Source organism: Chelonoidis abingdonii, chromosome 3, assembly GCF_003597395.2.
Source record: "Chelonoidis abingdonii isolate Lonesome George chromosome 3, CheloAbing_2.0, whole genome shotgun sequence".
NCBI lineage: Eukaryota > Metazoa > Chordata > Testudines > Testudinidae > Chelonoidis > Chelonoidis abingdonii.
In genome coordinates, this window is record NC_133771.1 from 214387746 (window position 1) to 214404470 (window position 16725).

Here is a 16725-nt window from a genome sequence, read left to right on the forward strand (position 1 = left end):
ACCTGAATATTAGAATTCCAAATCTGATTAACTTTTCTACAATTAAATACACAAGCCCTTATATATACAGTTAATACATGTGAAATTCCAGTTCTACTGCTAACTGCAACAAAAAAATTTACATCAAAAATGCAAGCAAAAGTATGAGTTTAAAAAAGAAATCTCATACTCTGAGAGGAAAATACAGCCAACTTACTTGGAAGAAACTGGAATTCCACTGGAGTCGAAGAGTTTTAGAAATGCCCAGCCACAGCTTAACTCTCCTCTTGCACCAGTTGACTAGAAAGTAAGAGAAGAATAAAACTTCTTACTCAGCCAGCTAAAAATAGAAAACCTAACAGATGAATGACATTTTGTGGAACCATGGTTAAAAGATCTCCCTTAAAAATACGAAAGGTTCCAGAACTATGTAAATATATCTTGAAAATTTCAGGGGCTTGGGTATTGATCACAACATTTTGAGTGTCATTTGCCCTAACCTTGTGTGTGTTATGTATGTGTTTGCATGCAAACAAAACGTTAAATAGAGATTATGGGCCTGATTTTCAAATAAAGGTTGGGCTGGAACTAGACAACTGTGCAGTTATTACCACATGAAAATATCTGTCCAATTGTGTGTCCGAAGTTACCCTTAGTCTACAGTGAACTTAAAAAAATACAAACAACAAATCCACTGACCCACAGGCATTTGAAATTACATTACCAGACAAACAACAATCACCACCAGTTAAACTGGAGTTGAGGTTGAGAATTCATAACAGTAATTTAAGAGTTAAAAAACCTTACAAAAATGTTGTAATTTATTAAAAAAAAAAACCAACAACAAGCTTTAGAAAGCCAGGAAATGCAAAGATAAGATTATTTCTAAAGAAAGCAAGACATTAAAGACTTGCCTACGCAGCACCAACAAAGCACACTGGGTTAACATGACTAGGTTAACACAAACTAGGTACCTTTTAGAGCACACCGGCAGGGTCTACATGGGGAGGGTAGAGTGCAACGCATTACTGCACTTCACATATCTCACCCCTCACTCCTCTGGCATACTTTGCTGCACCATGTAGACATGCCCTCAATAAGGAAATGCATAGTGATAAAGACTCCAAACAACCTTTAGCAATGCTCTGAGAAAAAAAATTAACTGAGTGAAGCTTATCAATCTATAACAACCATTTTTATAATATTAGTGACCACAAACACTAGAATATTTTACTTGTAATGGAGGCAGTGTTACTTGGTGGATAGAACACTGGACTGGGACTCAGGATTCCAGAGTCCCATTCCCTGCTCCATCACTGGCCTGCTGGGTGACCCTGGGGGAGTCACTTTGTTTCTCTGTGCCTCAGTTTTCCCATGTGTAAAATGGAGATACTGATGCCTACCTTCTTTGTAAAACGTGCTTTGAAATCAACAGACGGAAAGTGTTACACAAGAGCTAGGTATTATTAAGACCAATAGGGTGTTTGCACAAACGCTAGCCCTTGTACAATCATACCCTAGACACACATCCTTAATAAAATCCTGACTAGATAAATAGCATAATGAAGGCCATCATTCCCCAACAGACCCCTTCAGACCCCCAATGATCAAAAGACACAGAGCTAGTCTATCTATATAGACAATTCTCTTCGACCTAGACCATGAAATTATACCTGCTACAGGGGAAAAAAATCACAGTTAATGTGGTGACTCAGCAGAAAGGGACTATATGACCTGTGTTGAACTTGCTATATTCTGCTCTGAAACAATGGCAAAAAGTACTGTTAGACAGAGGAACAAGTGATTCTTCAGAGCCAATATTTCATGAACCATCCAAAATGAACGCGAAGAATTTCTGCTTTGCAGTGGTGTAATTATTTGTTTTTATATCTGAGTTAATGGGAGCTCACGCCTCTGATAACATCACTCTCTAGTCTCAATCCTTATAAGTACCAAATCAGACAGATAGTAACCACTAGAGCTAGAAACCAGTATATTGTACATTTTTTAAAGAGTTTGCAATTTCAGCTTTCAAATTATATAAAAGATTATTCTTGAACAATTTGATTATGAGCTATTAATCACATCAAAATTGGAAGGCAATGGGGAAAGCAAGATGATAACCAGAATGATAAGAAATTGGTCCTTAATAAATCACAATGCATGTCAGATCTTTGGAAGACCAGTAAAAATGCTTTCAGGACAAGTAAAACTTTCTGATGACCAGTGATCAGAAAGAGAAAAGTGTTCTGATCACTAAACAAGGTGTGAAAACTACCTTTCTATTCCTCCATAGATGGTAGCGGGTGGGGTGAGATGGACATTGTGCCTTTTCCATGGATTAACAGGACTTCAGTTTCCACGGCTGTCAATCTAACATTTGACTAGCACTAAAAATCACTTAAAAAAAACTAGTAAAGCCAAGGAAAAATAAAAAACAAGAAGTTTTCTATTGTACTATGATTGTTTGATGTTGAGATTCTGGAAGTTAATAATAAAACATTCAATTTTGAAAATGTATCCATCTTTATATGCTTACATTCCGAATATAAGTGATGCCAAGTTCAAATAATATACCAATGTCTGGAGATGAAGAATTGGACCTGATGAAACAGTCACCATCAAGCAGGCTGGGTAAGATGCCTGTTACCTAATAAATTAAAACAAAAATAAGATGAGAGTGTAGATCTTCAAGATTCCAATTTTTAAAAAAATCTGAACACATTGATTCTAGGATCTTCTGTAAAAGACTCAATTTCATTATTCATCACTTTCTTTTAACTAAAAAGATTCAATTTAAGGCAAAAAATACTATTATCATTCTGTTTTTCCATAAAATGCTGCTAATCTGTAAAATTAACTCCTTTAGTAATGATCGGCTCTCAAAGCATTTTACAAATAAGAGACGATTTTGCCCACCAGAGAAACACAGCCACCACTGGGGTTAACATACAACAGTTCTTTGACAGCGTACAGTGATAAGGCGGGTTATCAGTCATAAGCTGTGATAACGAAAATACAAGGAAGTTTATTCACAGCAGCACTCTCCTCCTTTCCATTGCTAATAACACATTCTAGTGTTCAAGTTTATACTGATTCCAAGCACAGAGTGCCTCCTGCTGAATAACTAACACCCATTCCTCACAGCATTTCCTTGGTACACACACAACTTTATTTAGCAGGATTCAATTTAAATTGACAGTTGTGAAATGTCGATATCAACTTCACACTGAAATCGACAAAAAAAATTATCCATAGGCAACAGCCAGCACAAGTACATCCTCCCCCGTGCACCTTGTGCCTGCGAGAATGGCATGTCACTGGCCCCACAGCAGCACAGAGCTCTCTGCTGTCCTGCTGTCATGGGACTACAGAGCTGGTGACAATGGATCCCTGCAGATGCAAGGTATGGGGAAGGCTATGGTCTTGGCTGGCCAGAGCAGAGACCCCCTGGACAGGCCCGGGAGGAAAAGGAAAAGCCCTCAATCATGGGGGAGGCCATCCTGCTGCTGAATGGCTCCTCCCAAACCCCAACACTATCCTCCATTAATTTCCCACAACTGTAAAAATAAAAATAATTAAGAATTGAAAAAAAAAATAAAAATCAATATTGTTGAAACTGAAAAAAAATGGAATTCTGCCAAGCCTACACCTAACCCAGTCCTGATTAGCTAATAAAACCTTAACGGCTCCTCTCTGAGGCGGTGCAGCTGCGGGCCTTACAACATTTACTGTATTTTGTAGAAGGTTTTGAGATCTATGGGTAGAGACTGCCAGGTATTATCATCAACATCAAACTGACCCAAACTGAAAATGTATTGGTCAGATCTGTTGGTCGAGAGAAATTCCAACAGTGTTGACTAAAGTGAGCCAACAGAGATGCGGTGTTAGGGCCCAATCCGGCAAACACCACCAAGCATTGTGCTTTATCACCATGAAGTCGCTGGGATTACTGGGTACTAAGTACTATACTCGATAGCAAGTGTTTCCAAGATATGGCTCTTCATTCAGAGCTAATGCTTTTGAGAGCTAAATGCCTCAGGCACTGTACAGATCAGTCCCATTTTTACCTTTCTAATATACGAAGAAAATGTAAGACTAAAAGTGAGATGAACCTATTGGCTGACAACATCTAAGTATGCTGTATTACATCTAGCAGATACACACACATACTGGCCAAGTCCATTTGCTATGCTATATACCTACCCGTGGAGAGAAAGTCCATGTCTTGGGATTTTTAGGTTGCCATGCAGCTCTAACTGTATGAATGTTACTCAGTACCTAAAATGAGATAGGGAATTATGGTGAGGAAAATATTAAAAACTAGTGTTCTGGAAAATTATGTAGCTCTAAGAAAATATAGGATCATGCAAGGCTAGTCCAGCACTCTGCATTGCAATGCAGGATCAGACCATGTCTGTCCTTCACCCTTCTTAGCTAGGTCATGTTAAGAACACTGCAGAGGAATCACATTCCCTGAAAGAAGAATCACCAAGCACAGCCTCTCTAGCAATGCTTCTAGCAACTTAGTAGCAGCTGCAGTAGGTGCAATGTGACACTCTTTCAGTCATGAACATATCTCATTTGACGTAGAGGTGAGAATAGTGGGGTGAAATGAATGAGGAGAGTTCCTCTGAACTCTGAGGACTCCACAGAGGTTGGTGGCAGATTATAAAAGATTTTCAGAATTTTGCAACTCTGGATTATAAAATTTTTATTCATCTGGATTTAAGAAACTAATGTTTTGTCTATAATTTATACAATGGTATAAGTATGCTTGGTGCTTTCTAGACGAACAAATAAATCTGCATTAAGAATTTACTAAAATAACGTGAGTTTACAGAAAGCTCTTTTTTAAAAAAAAAGTCTCTGAACTTATCCCAGTTATAGTAAGTTTATATATTTCATTTCCATATTACTTTTTCAAGGTGTGTAAACTGCAATTAAGATGAAAGTACAATTGTACTCCAAAAAGTTAACTGTAAAAAAAATAGCACGTACTCAGCAGATCTGTTTCTTGTGTGTAAAAAGCATCATAAATGGGTTAGATGAAATTGGGGCCCTAGGGTAAAATTTTCAAAAGAACCTAGGTGACTTAGAAGTTAAGTCCCATTTTCAAAAGTGACTGAGGCATTTAGAAGTCCAAGTCCCGCTGATTTTCAATGAGATTTGGGCTCCTAAATGTTTCAGTCACTTTTAAAAATGGAACTTAACCTCCTCCATCACTTAGGCACTTTTGAAAATTTTAGCCATAGTAAGAGGCAGCCCAAATGTGACCATTTTAAATTCATTCAGAAATCCCTTAAATATATCATGTTTTAACTTCACGGTGTCTGGAATGTTATATTTTATTGCATTAGAGCAACTCACCCTGTTACCATCAAAAAGACAGAGTCGAACATGTCTACTGAGAACCTGTATGCTCACTCCTGGAAGAGGAATCATTTTACAACTCCATAAAGTTAAAATCAGTGATACTCGAGTTGGTCTTGGCTGAATCTGTGAAGCAGACAAAATAATAAAACAGAGAATTAAATCTATATGGTTGTCCTAAATATAGTATAATTGTGTGTGTGTGCGCGTGCGCACAGCAAAGCTTTTCTGCAATATCTCAACCCTTTTGTGCAGAGACCCTCTCTAGGGGACAACAGTCAGTCTCCATGCCATTCAGCTCTTAACCGTTCTGCTCAGACAACTAGTGTGCTAATTAAATGTTAAGTATGATGGTGCTTTTATGGACATAGGTCTACCAGGGTCTGGCTTGAGACCAGCTCTATTTCACCTCCACCAAGTTATCAAAAAGTATTTTTATAAAAAGCCATCTAACAAGCTCTGGCAAAAAGCACTGTCAAGTTACAGTTAAGGCTGGACAAAGACCACTTATTTGCACAACACAGTTTGTTTTTAATAATGACAAACCTCTGAAGTTGATCTACCATGCCACAGTGGGCAAGATACACCACTCCACCCACTCACTCTTCAGTTCTGTCCACAGACCCACGCTCCAGATACAGGCCAAGTTCAACACTCTTCCATGTCCATCTAGAACATGTACCAGGAGTCTGTGTCCTATAATGTACCCTCAGACAAGACACAGGGCTGAGAACATCCTGTCTATCCACTGTAAGCTGGAATGGTTGGTGCAGATCACCTCTTTTATGTTATGACAATGACATTGTATTGTAATTCACATCCATAACGTGGAAGATGCAAGTTAATTTAATGTGGCAAACAGTAGGTTCTCCCACTGATAACAAAGCAAAGACCCAGTAGGAAGTCTGGCATTTCAGTTTTCTGAGCTACTCTCTTCTAAATGCCTGACTTACATGCATTTTTGCCACTCCAATATTCAAGTGATGTTGCAAAGTTATGTTAGAAAATGAACCAAAACCTCACAGTGAAGAACAACTACTTAACTGAACCAAAGGATTTCACAATGTCAGACAAAAGTTTAAGATCTAACTAAAAGATTAGTTCAGCTGTTTCACCTGGAAGACAGGAAAGCAACAGGTATGCTCAGCTGTAACTGGCTCTTATCTAGGGTCTGACATCACGTTTCTTTCGATGTTCTGGTTGTCAGCTAGTAGGATGGGATAATATCTACTGCCTGGAATGCCCTGGCGTGACACAGAAGTATGTTAACATTTATCTTACTTCAATATTTACGAACAACATGGTATTTGTTTTCTGGGCTCTGGACGTCTTCATCTAAAGACTCTGGTCATCTATCCTAAAAGCGACAGCATTCAGAACTTTATCAACAGAAATTACTTACAGTGTCTTTTTCAGGGTTCCATATTAGGTCTTTGAAAGCCAGTTGTGAAGGAGTCAATTCAGGCTGTATGAAGTAACTGGCTTGAAACTGATTTCCTAGAAAAACAACGTTGTAACATTTTATTATATTGTTTACACTCACTCACCCATCTCTCCTAATGGCATAGATTCAATTTAGTTATAGATTTCATCATTACAGGGAAACATCCATCTATGGAACACAGCAGTTTCTAACCACACCATCTTATTTCTTAGGACAAAAGGAAAACAAAAAGTATAACTAATAAAAAACATTGCAATCACATTCTTCAAGTGCCCTCTCGAGCTTAAAGGAATTAAATCCACAATTAAGCCATGGCTACAGAAATTGTGGCAGGGGAGGGGAAAAAGCGGTTTTAGTATTCTTATTCTACACTGCCTACAGGAACTGTCTTGGAGATTTCTCTCCTTCCAGGGGTTAAATTATCAAGGTCACAGGGAGTTTTGCCATTAACTTCAATGGAGCCAGGATTTCACCCCAGATGAATAAAGAAGACTCTTACACACTATTGAGTCATATACAACCAGTATGGGCAACCAATCATGAATAATTTAAGATGAAAGAGACTGTTCTTAACAGACTAGTAATTTGGATCAGAAACTCATCACAGATGATAATGAATCCTGCACTGAAATTACTGCAAGAGAATCTTACCTTCTTCTAAGAGCTGGGAGAGAGTTGATGGTCGGAATCCTGCAGGAACAGCTCCCATGGTTGCCAACACATCAATGGTATTATTCTGCTCAAAACATAAGGTTGTTTTTTTTTCTAAATTTGCTGCAATTTTCATTAACCACCAACTAGCTTATGTCCTTATCCTAACTTCCAATCCCAAGCCAAGCAATCACAAAGGAAAACACACAAACCTTGGGATTCAGTCACCTGTTCCCCTAAGGTATTTAAGAGCTATTTTGGCCTCTCAGCACAAAACATCCTCAGATTGACCTAACGGATGATCACACACAACCTCCCATTTTGCTATACCACACTGACAGAACTTGCTTTGTCGAGAAATAGCGTAGCCACAAATTACACTTACATTACAACATTAATGTAATATCACAAGAAATATACCCACCTCTGTGATAGCTTTTCTAACAGCACTCCAGTGAGAATCTGTTCTGTAGGAAGGGTGGGAAATAAAAGGATACCATAAAGTAAAACAATATGAATCCATTTCCAGCATACGGATGCATAATGAACAATTACTATATCTATAAAACACATGTATCTGTCGCTGAATGATGGAAATCTAGTACATCAGGTGGATGTGCCCATCAACAGGTAGCTGGGAAACACATTACTATTTTGCACTCTGTGGAGTGGTTTATGAAGTTAGGACAGCAGCCACTCTTTGGTTTTATGAGGGGGGAAAAAAAACCCTAGTAAAGAAAGAAATGACTGGAAGTTGAAAGCAAAGTTCAAACTGGAAATCTACACAATAAAGAAATGACTGGAAGTTAAAAGCAAAGTTCAAACTGGAAATCTGCACAATAAATTCAGCTGCCCCTGTACTGAAAAAGCCATTGCTACAGACCAAGAAAAAGATAACTGACAAAGTATTGCATTTCAAATAATTTACCACCCACGTTAAAAAAAATAAAGATGACAAGGAAGGGGTTACATTTCACTTCATTTCCTCCAATACAACCTCATTTTACCTTCTTTTAATTTCAGTCTTATCTGCTGTTTCATCAACCACCTCTATGTCTTCCTCACTTTCCTCTTCACTTGGCTCTTGGCCAACTCCTTTATTGCACGCCTGTAATTCAGGGTTAAAGTTGTCAAGTGTTTTACCTACTTCATAGTTCAGACTTTAAAAACAGTCTGAGCACTCATCATGATGTCTCAATAGCGCAGAAGAGGGGCTTAGCCGGTTTTAATGGTCAGGGAACAAAATGACTGACATCTACAGGGTACAATGAGAATATGATGTGATCCTTGGTTCTGCAGCTAACATCAATACGTTTATATTTTTTATGGCAGCAAGTTTTTGCCTCTTAAAATAGTAAATAAGAGAGCTCATTTCCAGAGCAAGCCTCCTCAGAGAGAAAAATGAACCTGAACCTTGAAGTACAAAGTAATCATAGCTACTTGATGTGCTGTGATTTGGCCCCGCAAGGCTCTCTCACAAAAGAGAGCCACCAGTGCAATGCAACAAGATACAAAAGGCCAGACTTCAAGCAGGACTCGATCTACCCAAGTGGGTTATCTAAATGCAAATGTGTGCAACATGTTTTCTCATTAAACATCTACCCAAATTAAGTGCACAAATGCCATGTATGCACCTAAATAAGTCTTCAAGGGGCACAAAAACTTTGGCACAAAGTTAAAAGGAGCTTTTGAAAGTGTTCTTTAAGCTCAGAATATGAATTACTCTATAGCACTACTAAGTATTCACAGCATGTCAAAGCTCATGTCAAAGCTCATGTTTCAAGGGTTCTGCTTTTGTTTACAAAAAATTAACAGCAATATAATTTATCTTTGTGAAGTGAGAAAAAATGCTTTGCTAACCATTTGTAGCTTTATACACTCTCACTCATCATATTTCTGATGTACAAATACAAAGGAAGAAGATGGAAGCGTACTAACCATGAGATAGGTTTTAGGAACAAGGCCTCTCTCCCCTTTGGAATTTGTAGCAATCCACCAACCATCAGGCTTTTTGTCAAGTATGAGCAACACTTCACCTTTCTTCAGTAATGTGGGGTGGGCGGAGAGAGAGAAGAAAAGAGACAAATGCATTGATTATTCAGATGTTTAAAAATTACTCATGGAACAACTGTCGGCCACATTCTGTCTTTTAGAATAAAATGCAACTGTCTTTTAATTTGTTCTTAAATCTTAATGTTTATGTAGGACTGGTTTACCCTGACAATTTCATATTCTGGTTTATCACGAATTCTTTGAAACAACTGCAGTTTTAGTGAACTAGTTTACTTTTTCCTGATATCCAGTGGTGGTAAAAGCTCAACATTATTTTTAGATAAGAAACAAAATTTATAAGCCATTTCAGTAGAGTTATAGGCCAACCATTCAGAATATGCCTCCAAGGTTTCCTCTTGCTCAGCCGCTCTTGAAGGCTCAGTAGATTTTGGGGAAATGTAAACAAAGATACTTAAGCTTACAGATTCTAGCCACAAAGGCTCCTTTCAGAGCTCATCTATCAAATATGCTTCTGAGTCAAAAGGAGTGGTTGCTAGATGGTTCTTCACACTCAAACGGCCAGAAACAAGAGACCGAGACCCAAATACCCATGTGCCACATGGTAGCTCATAGCCCCACCATGTTAGTTCGGGCTTTGGCATTCTTCAGTTTGTTAAAGTGTTTTTAAAAGCACAGACAGATTTCACAGTGAAGTGTGCATCTGTAAGGAGTTTTCTTGACTGCTTTGCTCCAAACAGTAGTCTGAAAAAGCTTCATCACAACATTTCCAACCAGAGATTACTAACCATTTTTGAAGCACACACACACTGTTCTTTAACAAAGATAAGATACAGCCCAGCCCTAAACAGTTCACAATCTAAGATGGAACATATGATAGGACATCAGATAGTGGAGGTGTTGGTGAGTCTTTGTTAAGACCAGTGTAGAAAGCATTCATGGGAAAATGGATATTAAAGGAGTATGGAGGAATGCTCAGTGGACAAAAATAAGAGGCTACCCCAAGTTTAAGGGAACATGAAAGGTACAATGGCAAGAGTGGGAAAAGGAAACAAAGAGAGCAACAAAGAAAGAGACTTAAGAGGGACACAGGAAGGGCTGAGATTTATGTAGAGATCTGAAGATGTGCATAAGGAGCTTGAATTTGATGTGGAAAAAAAAATAAGCAGCAAGTGCAGGGAACTGGATGTGCTCCGAGCAGCTGGATATGAGGATTACTCCAGAAGCACTATATTGTATAGACAGGATAGTCTGACAAGATGACGTGTCTAGAACAGTGGTTCTCAAACTTCTGTACTGGTGACTCCTTTCACACAGCAAGCTCTGAATGAGATTCCCCCTAATAAATTAAAAACACTTTAAAAATATTTAACACTATTATAAATGCTTGAAGCGAAGCCGGGCTTGGGGTGGAGGCTGACAGCTCGAGATCCCCCACCAAATAACCTCACCACCCCCCGAGGGGTCACGACTCCCAGTTCAAGAACCCCTGGTCTAGAAGAAAAGATGGGCAATTGGAAAGGAGGGACTGGAGAGAGCAGTGGATTTGCATTAAGTTTTTTAACCAGAGTTCTGAGCCATCAATATACACAGTTATTTGATATTCAGAGGATGCAGTATCTGTTCAGACACATTTTATAATATTTTCAAAGATATATGTACCTTAAATGTGAGATCCCCTTCCTGCTGAGCAACAAAATCACCAACCGTGATACATTCTTTAATTGTTGGTTGATCTTCCAATTCATCGTCGTCATCCTCTTCTTCATCCTCCTCCTCTTCAGCATCTTCCTCTACACTACTTTCTTCATCCTCATCCTCCTCTTCCTCATTTTCCTGTTCTGTTTGAGGACTATTTTGACATTTCCCATCTCTGCACAAGATAAACGATACCCCACGTTTACCACAATTTCTTATTTTAATGGATCATCTCCAGATTATTCTACAGAATATAAATGAGAATTACTTTCCTTGTCATTTCGCATCTCTGAAGTTACCTTGCAGCAGGGTTCTCATTCCTGGTCCCAGCTTCCTAGCACAAGAGGCAGAAATTCTCAGACTCTAAAGGTATACAGTGGTCCCTATGGCCAGGGGTTGCAGTCCAAAAGATAAACACTCTTTCCCAACCCCTGATGGTTACATTCTAATTTGGACCTAACCACAGCCCTTGGAATCTTCTAGTCAGATCCTTCTTGTCTGCAGTCAACAAAACTGCTCCCTACAGGAGCTGTGCATCTTCAGCCACCATTCTGGCTCTTCAGCCTGCGCAGTGCCTACCTGCTTACACTATTCTTTTATGTGCCTCTCCCTGCCTTTCAGTCAGGTCTGGCTCTTTTTATGTTTTGGTTTATTTTTCTCTCTCCAAATTCCTGAGCCTCAATTTTCCCTGAGTGCAAAGAGGGCTCTCGCCTCCAGGGACACCAGAGAAACCTCCTTCCCATGGCACAGCTCTCCAGTTTAGCAACTTGTGCTTCCACTGGTGCCTCTTTGTTCTTGGTGCTAGAACGTTTGGGACACAGAGAAGAAAGGTTTTCTCTGAGGGAATAAGTGAGCAGTGGCCTATGCTTCAATGTCTGGGACATACTATAAAAAGACAAAAATGAAAAGGCTATGAATGCTATAGTGACTACATTTCAGAACAGTTTATATGGAATTTTTTGGTATTTTAGCTTCATCTTCTCTCATATGAGAATGAGTCTGTTTCAGCTGTACAAATTAATACATTTTTATAAGCCATCTGTTCCCTAATATTTCTGAATAAGCTAATTAAAATGTATTTGCCTGTTTATACTACTTACAAAGTATAACCCTTGGTCACGTTGTCCTGACTCAGGACTGCAGCAAGTTTCTGGAGCTGCTGAGAGAGTTTGAACAATTGTTTTTCTTCCTCCTCTTTTCTCTGATTATAATTCCCCACAGGTGCAGGCTCATCAGTCTAAGAAAGAAGAATACACCAAACTGCTGAAGGAGTCAAACGAAGCTAAACCCTCAGCTAAATTGTGTTTGCTAATCATTTATACCAGAATGCACAAATGGATAGGCACCAAAATACTTGTTTTGGCACCACTGCAATGCACAACCACCACCAAATCCTGCAGGTGCCTAAATTTACTCAGCACCTAAGTTTTTGCAGTTAAAGTTCCTTAGGCACCTATGTTTCCACCTCTGGGCTTGCGCAGTACTGCCTCCCTGTAAGCATCTGGGCACCTATCTTCTGCCTAAGCCCCCAGAACAATTCACAAACCAGGGGAAGATAAGTATTCAGCTACCTAAGTCATATGCAGGGCCTGATCCAGTAGGCATGCCCAGAGGCCACCTACCGGATCAGGCCCTCCGGTGAGTTAACTAGAACAGCCAGAGGTGAGGTGAGGTGAGGTGGGGAGGGGAGGAGGAGTATTAGGATTAAACGCATTCAGGCCTTAGTGCTCTCAGCTACTTTTAACGTCTTGTTTGATCAATATGTTCTAGCTTCTTGCCTTGATATCATTTAAGTAACTAAGCATGGGGATGGCCATTTTCCCATTTCCTGTTTAGATAATATCAGTCCTGAAATCTATTACTATGCAGTTTCCTTAACATTTTTCTAGATCTTTCATCTCGCCAAGAGGGGGGTGAAAATCTATATTCTTATTCTGCAATTCCATGATTTTTTCCTATTAAAAAAACCCACTGGAATATTAAGTAATGCTAAGAAATTCTTCAACCACAGAACTTTTCATTATAAGGCATGCAGAAAAATATATTATTTAATATTAGACTAATCCCAAAGCACCTCAGTCAAGATCAGAGCCCAGACAGACTAGCTGCTATACAAAAAGTTAGGGATGGTGCCTGTGCTGAAGAACTTACAATCTAAGAATATTACCATTCTCTGAACATTCTGTACAATTTATTTTGGGAAAATAGGAAATGCTTTAACCTCACAACTTACTTTTTTCAAGTTTTGAAGAACAGATGTGTTTTCATCCACTGATTTCTTCAACTCCATACATCTATATTGAAAACAGATGACAAAGGTTGTATGATCTCTTCTGCTGTATAAATGACTAAAACTGTGTACAATTTCTGAAACATGTAAGTTAGCCCCCTGAACCTGAAAACACTTATGTACATATGTAACTTTACAAACATGAATAGTCCCACTGAAGTCAGTCGGGCTACTCAAGTGCACAGAGTTAAGCATGTAAGTGTTTGCAAAACCATAGGCGAAGGAGCTTTTCACAGGTGCAAGGATCTGGATTCATCCAGGATCAGAACCTTAGATTTTAAGCTCCTTAGAACAGGAACTTTGTCTTCCTAAATTCTCTGTGTGCATCTAGGGTGCTACGTAAATAACACATAAGAAGAAACAAGTATTTGTCTCATGGTAGGCTAAAGCCAACATCATCTGACACACAAGCAGAAAGAGATTACAACTTAAAAAAAAAATTTTTTTAAAAGAGAGCAAGCCACATGGCATCCATATGTCTTTTTCCACACAATGAAGCCACATATGGAGGTGCCTCAGAACTTTGGCTGGAATAATTTCCACAAGAATTGCATTATGACTAGAGAGAGAAATGATGGCTGGACTCAGCCCATGATATTGTAATACATGTGAAATTCATTTACTCAAGCTCTCTTTCCTATGAACAGAGTACATTTCTCTGCTACTGTTTTGTGCTACTTTTTCTCTGAGCAAAGTGGTCAATCCACTGCATAGAAGATATACTATGCCTGCCAGGGCTAACCACCACAAATAGAACTCTATCATACTATCAGTTTCAAACTCCTTTTTTTCTCTTGCACAGTATAAACCTGTCAAAAAGACATCATTTAAGCACATCAGAATAAAAGTGTGTTTAAAGGGGTCTCATTGTATTACTAAAAATATTTTGATTCTGTCCTGAGCAAATGTACTTGTTTAACAAATATTTTATCTAATATATTTTACTGAAGGGTGCACTGGAAGTTTTGCCCCAATTCTGCACTGTGTAGCACACAAGCCAACTGTTTGCACCTGCATCAAATCCTGCTGACTCCCATGGGGCACACGCAGGTGCAGCAATCTGCCTGTGCCCTACACAACAAGATTGGGGCCTTGCTCTGTTAAATAATAAGGAATAACCTTACACTTGAGCTACAGCCTTTACAGCAGAAATTCTATCCAGCAATTATCACATTCTCTGAACATAAAAAAATATTTTTAAAGTTAAGTAGCATAAGACCTTTTTGAGACTTGTTCATTTCTAAAAGGCTGATTTTAAATCTTCACTGCATACGTGAATAGTTCTCAGTGATGCTTTCTGGTGCGGAGAGTTGAATAGGTTTTTTCAAAACTGTCATTTTGAAAGAAAAAAAATGGTTCTGTGGATGTGTAGAAAAACTTGATAGTAAGTTTTAAGCTATATAATTGCACTGATGCAGAATATGATCTGCAAGGTACTGCAACTAGGTTGTTTACCAATACACACAAGGTAAAAACGTCAAACCCAGCTGTACTACACCATAGTGTCACAGGTGATTATCTTCTCTTTTTTAACAGAAAATTAAATGTAAAAGGCTTCTAGTAAGATATTAAAAATCTAAGATTCATGGGGCAGCCTTAACTCACTCATACACATAATTATATGCCATTTTTAAGTCCTTTATGATTTATGTAGTACCATAGGTGTCCACTAATAGTGCACACAGTCAAGTACTAATTAGGCGTCTGAATCCCTGATCCTGCAAATACTTCTGCATGTGCTTAATTTTGCTAACAATAGTCCTATTGATTTCAGTGGGACTACCCACCGTAGTAAAGTTAAGCACATGCGTAACAGTTTGCAGGATCAGGGCCTAAATGTGTATAATATTTTTGTTTATGCATATGTTCAGTGTGCGAGAGTTAACATCAACCTCCCACATTTTACCCTTTCCAATCCATTGTCTGACTTGGGAGTCCAAAGTAAAGGAAAGATACATAGGAAGGACAGTACATTATCTTCATTTTTATGGGTGGGGAAAAGAGGAACAGAAAGGTGAAACAGCTTGACCAAGGCTGCATAGGAGGTCAGTGGCAGAACTGGGACTAAAACCCATGTCTCCTGGCTCCCAGCCCACTAGTCTACTCTGCCAGCTAGTAATTCATTTATATGGGAATCCCTCACATCACTGAAGATGAATTTATCAACAAAACTGATTAGGAAAATTTCTATCAAAACCAGCTGCAGTTATCTCTCAGTGATAAACTGATTAGCTATGAGATAGCTAATAGTGCATCACACAAATATTACCTCCTCAGCCTAGATTTCAGATATAGCAGTGCGCTTCGGCTCTATGCAGTGTGTACTGTTAGGATTAATTACCTCTGAAAAAGGTACTTTTTTTTCGCAGGGTCTAGGGGCCCCCTCTCCTTGCTGTCAGCAAGCAATGCATCCACCTGCACGGTAAGAGTCCAGCATTCAGAGGCGCACAGCACTGGGCAGATAGGCTCAGTAGCTCAGATGTCAAAGAACAGTTGTTCCCAACCCACACCCACAACATCGGGGCATCACTTAGTCTACCCAGACTGGATCCCACCAACCCCACCAGGAGGGGGCACCGCTCCCTCTCCCCAGACTAGATCCCCCCGACGACCTCTCCAGCAGGGGGCACCACCCCTCCTGCCCAGACCAGATCCCCCACCCTGCCAACAGGGGACGCCACTTCAACTGCACAGAGTGGAGCGTCCACACCTCCTAGCAGGGGACCCCACTCCCCCTCCTCAGAGTGGAACCCTCCATGCCCCGCCAATAGGGGGCACCACTCTCCCTCCCCAGAGTGGATCCCTCACACCCCGCCAGCAGGGGGCGCCGCTCTCCCTGCCCAGAGTGGAACCCTCCATGCCCCGCCAATAAGGGGCGCCACTCCCCTTCCCCAGAGTGGAACCCTCAATGCCCCGCCAATAAGGGGCGCCACTCCCCCTCCCCAGAGTGGATCCCTCACACCCCGCCGGCAGGGGGCGCCGCTCCCCCTGCCCAGAGTGGAGCTCCCCACACCTCGGCAACAGGGGGCGCCGCTCTCCCTGCCCAGAGTGGATCCCTCACACCCCGCCGGCAGGGGGCGCCGCTCTCCCTGCCCAGAGTGGATCACCCCCGCCGCACTGGCAGGGGGCGCCGCTCCCCGCGCTGTAGCTTCGGGGCGGGGGTGCGCGGGACGGGCGGTACCTGCTGCCGCAGCTCGCGGCCGCGCCGCTGAGCCCTCTGCAGCGGGCTCCGACCCCGCCGCGCGGACATCGTCGCTAAGGAGACGAACGCTCGAGGGCT

At 40.4% G+C, this 16725-nt stretch overlaps 1 protein-coding gene across 2 annotated transcripts in view; it reads right to left on the minus strand.

Moving 5' to 3' along the window:
• The window catches only part of NPHP1 (nephrocystin 1), a 35718-nt gene extending 18993 nt beyond the window's left edge, over window positions 1–16725 (minus strand). The window contains exons 1-14 of one of the 2 annotated variants that reach the window (XM_075064511.1): window positions 16627–16725; window positions 15787–15860; window positions 13389–13449; window positions 12256–12392; window positions 11120–11330; window positions 9386–9487; window positions 8455–8555; window positions 7872–7914; window positions 7448–7532; window positions 6755–6849; window positions 5350–5478; window positions 4186–4260; window positions 2519–2629; window positions 197–279 (exon numbers count right to left, since the gene is read on the minus strand). In XM_075064511.1, coding sequence (XP_074920612.1) covers window positions 197–279; window positions 2519–2629; window positions 4186–4260; window positions 5350–5478; window positions 6755–6849; window positions 7448–7532; window positions 7872–7914; window positions 8455–8555; window positions 9386–9487; window positions 11120–11330; window positions 12256–12392; window positions 13389–13449; window positions 15787–15860; window positions 16627–16695 — 1376 coding nt within the window. In that variant the 5' untranslated portion in view covers window positions 16696–16725. The remainder of the gene's footprint in view (window positions 1–196; window positions 280–2518; window positions 2630–4185; window positions 4261–5349; window positions 5479–6754; window positions 6850–7447; window positions 7533–7871; window positions 7915–8454; window positions 8556–9385; window positions 9488–11119; window positions 11331–12255; window positions 12393–13388; window positions 13450–15786; window positions 15861–16626) is intronic. The other variant, XM_032790836.2, reaches the window with a different exon arrangement.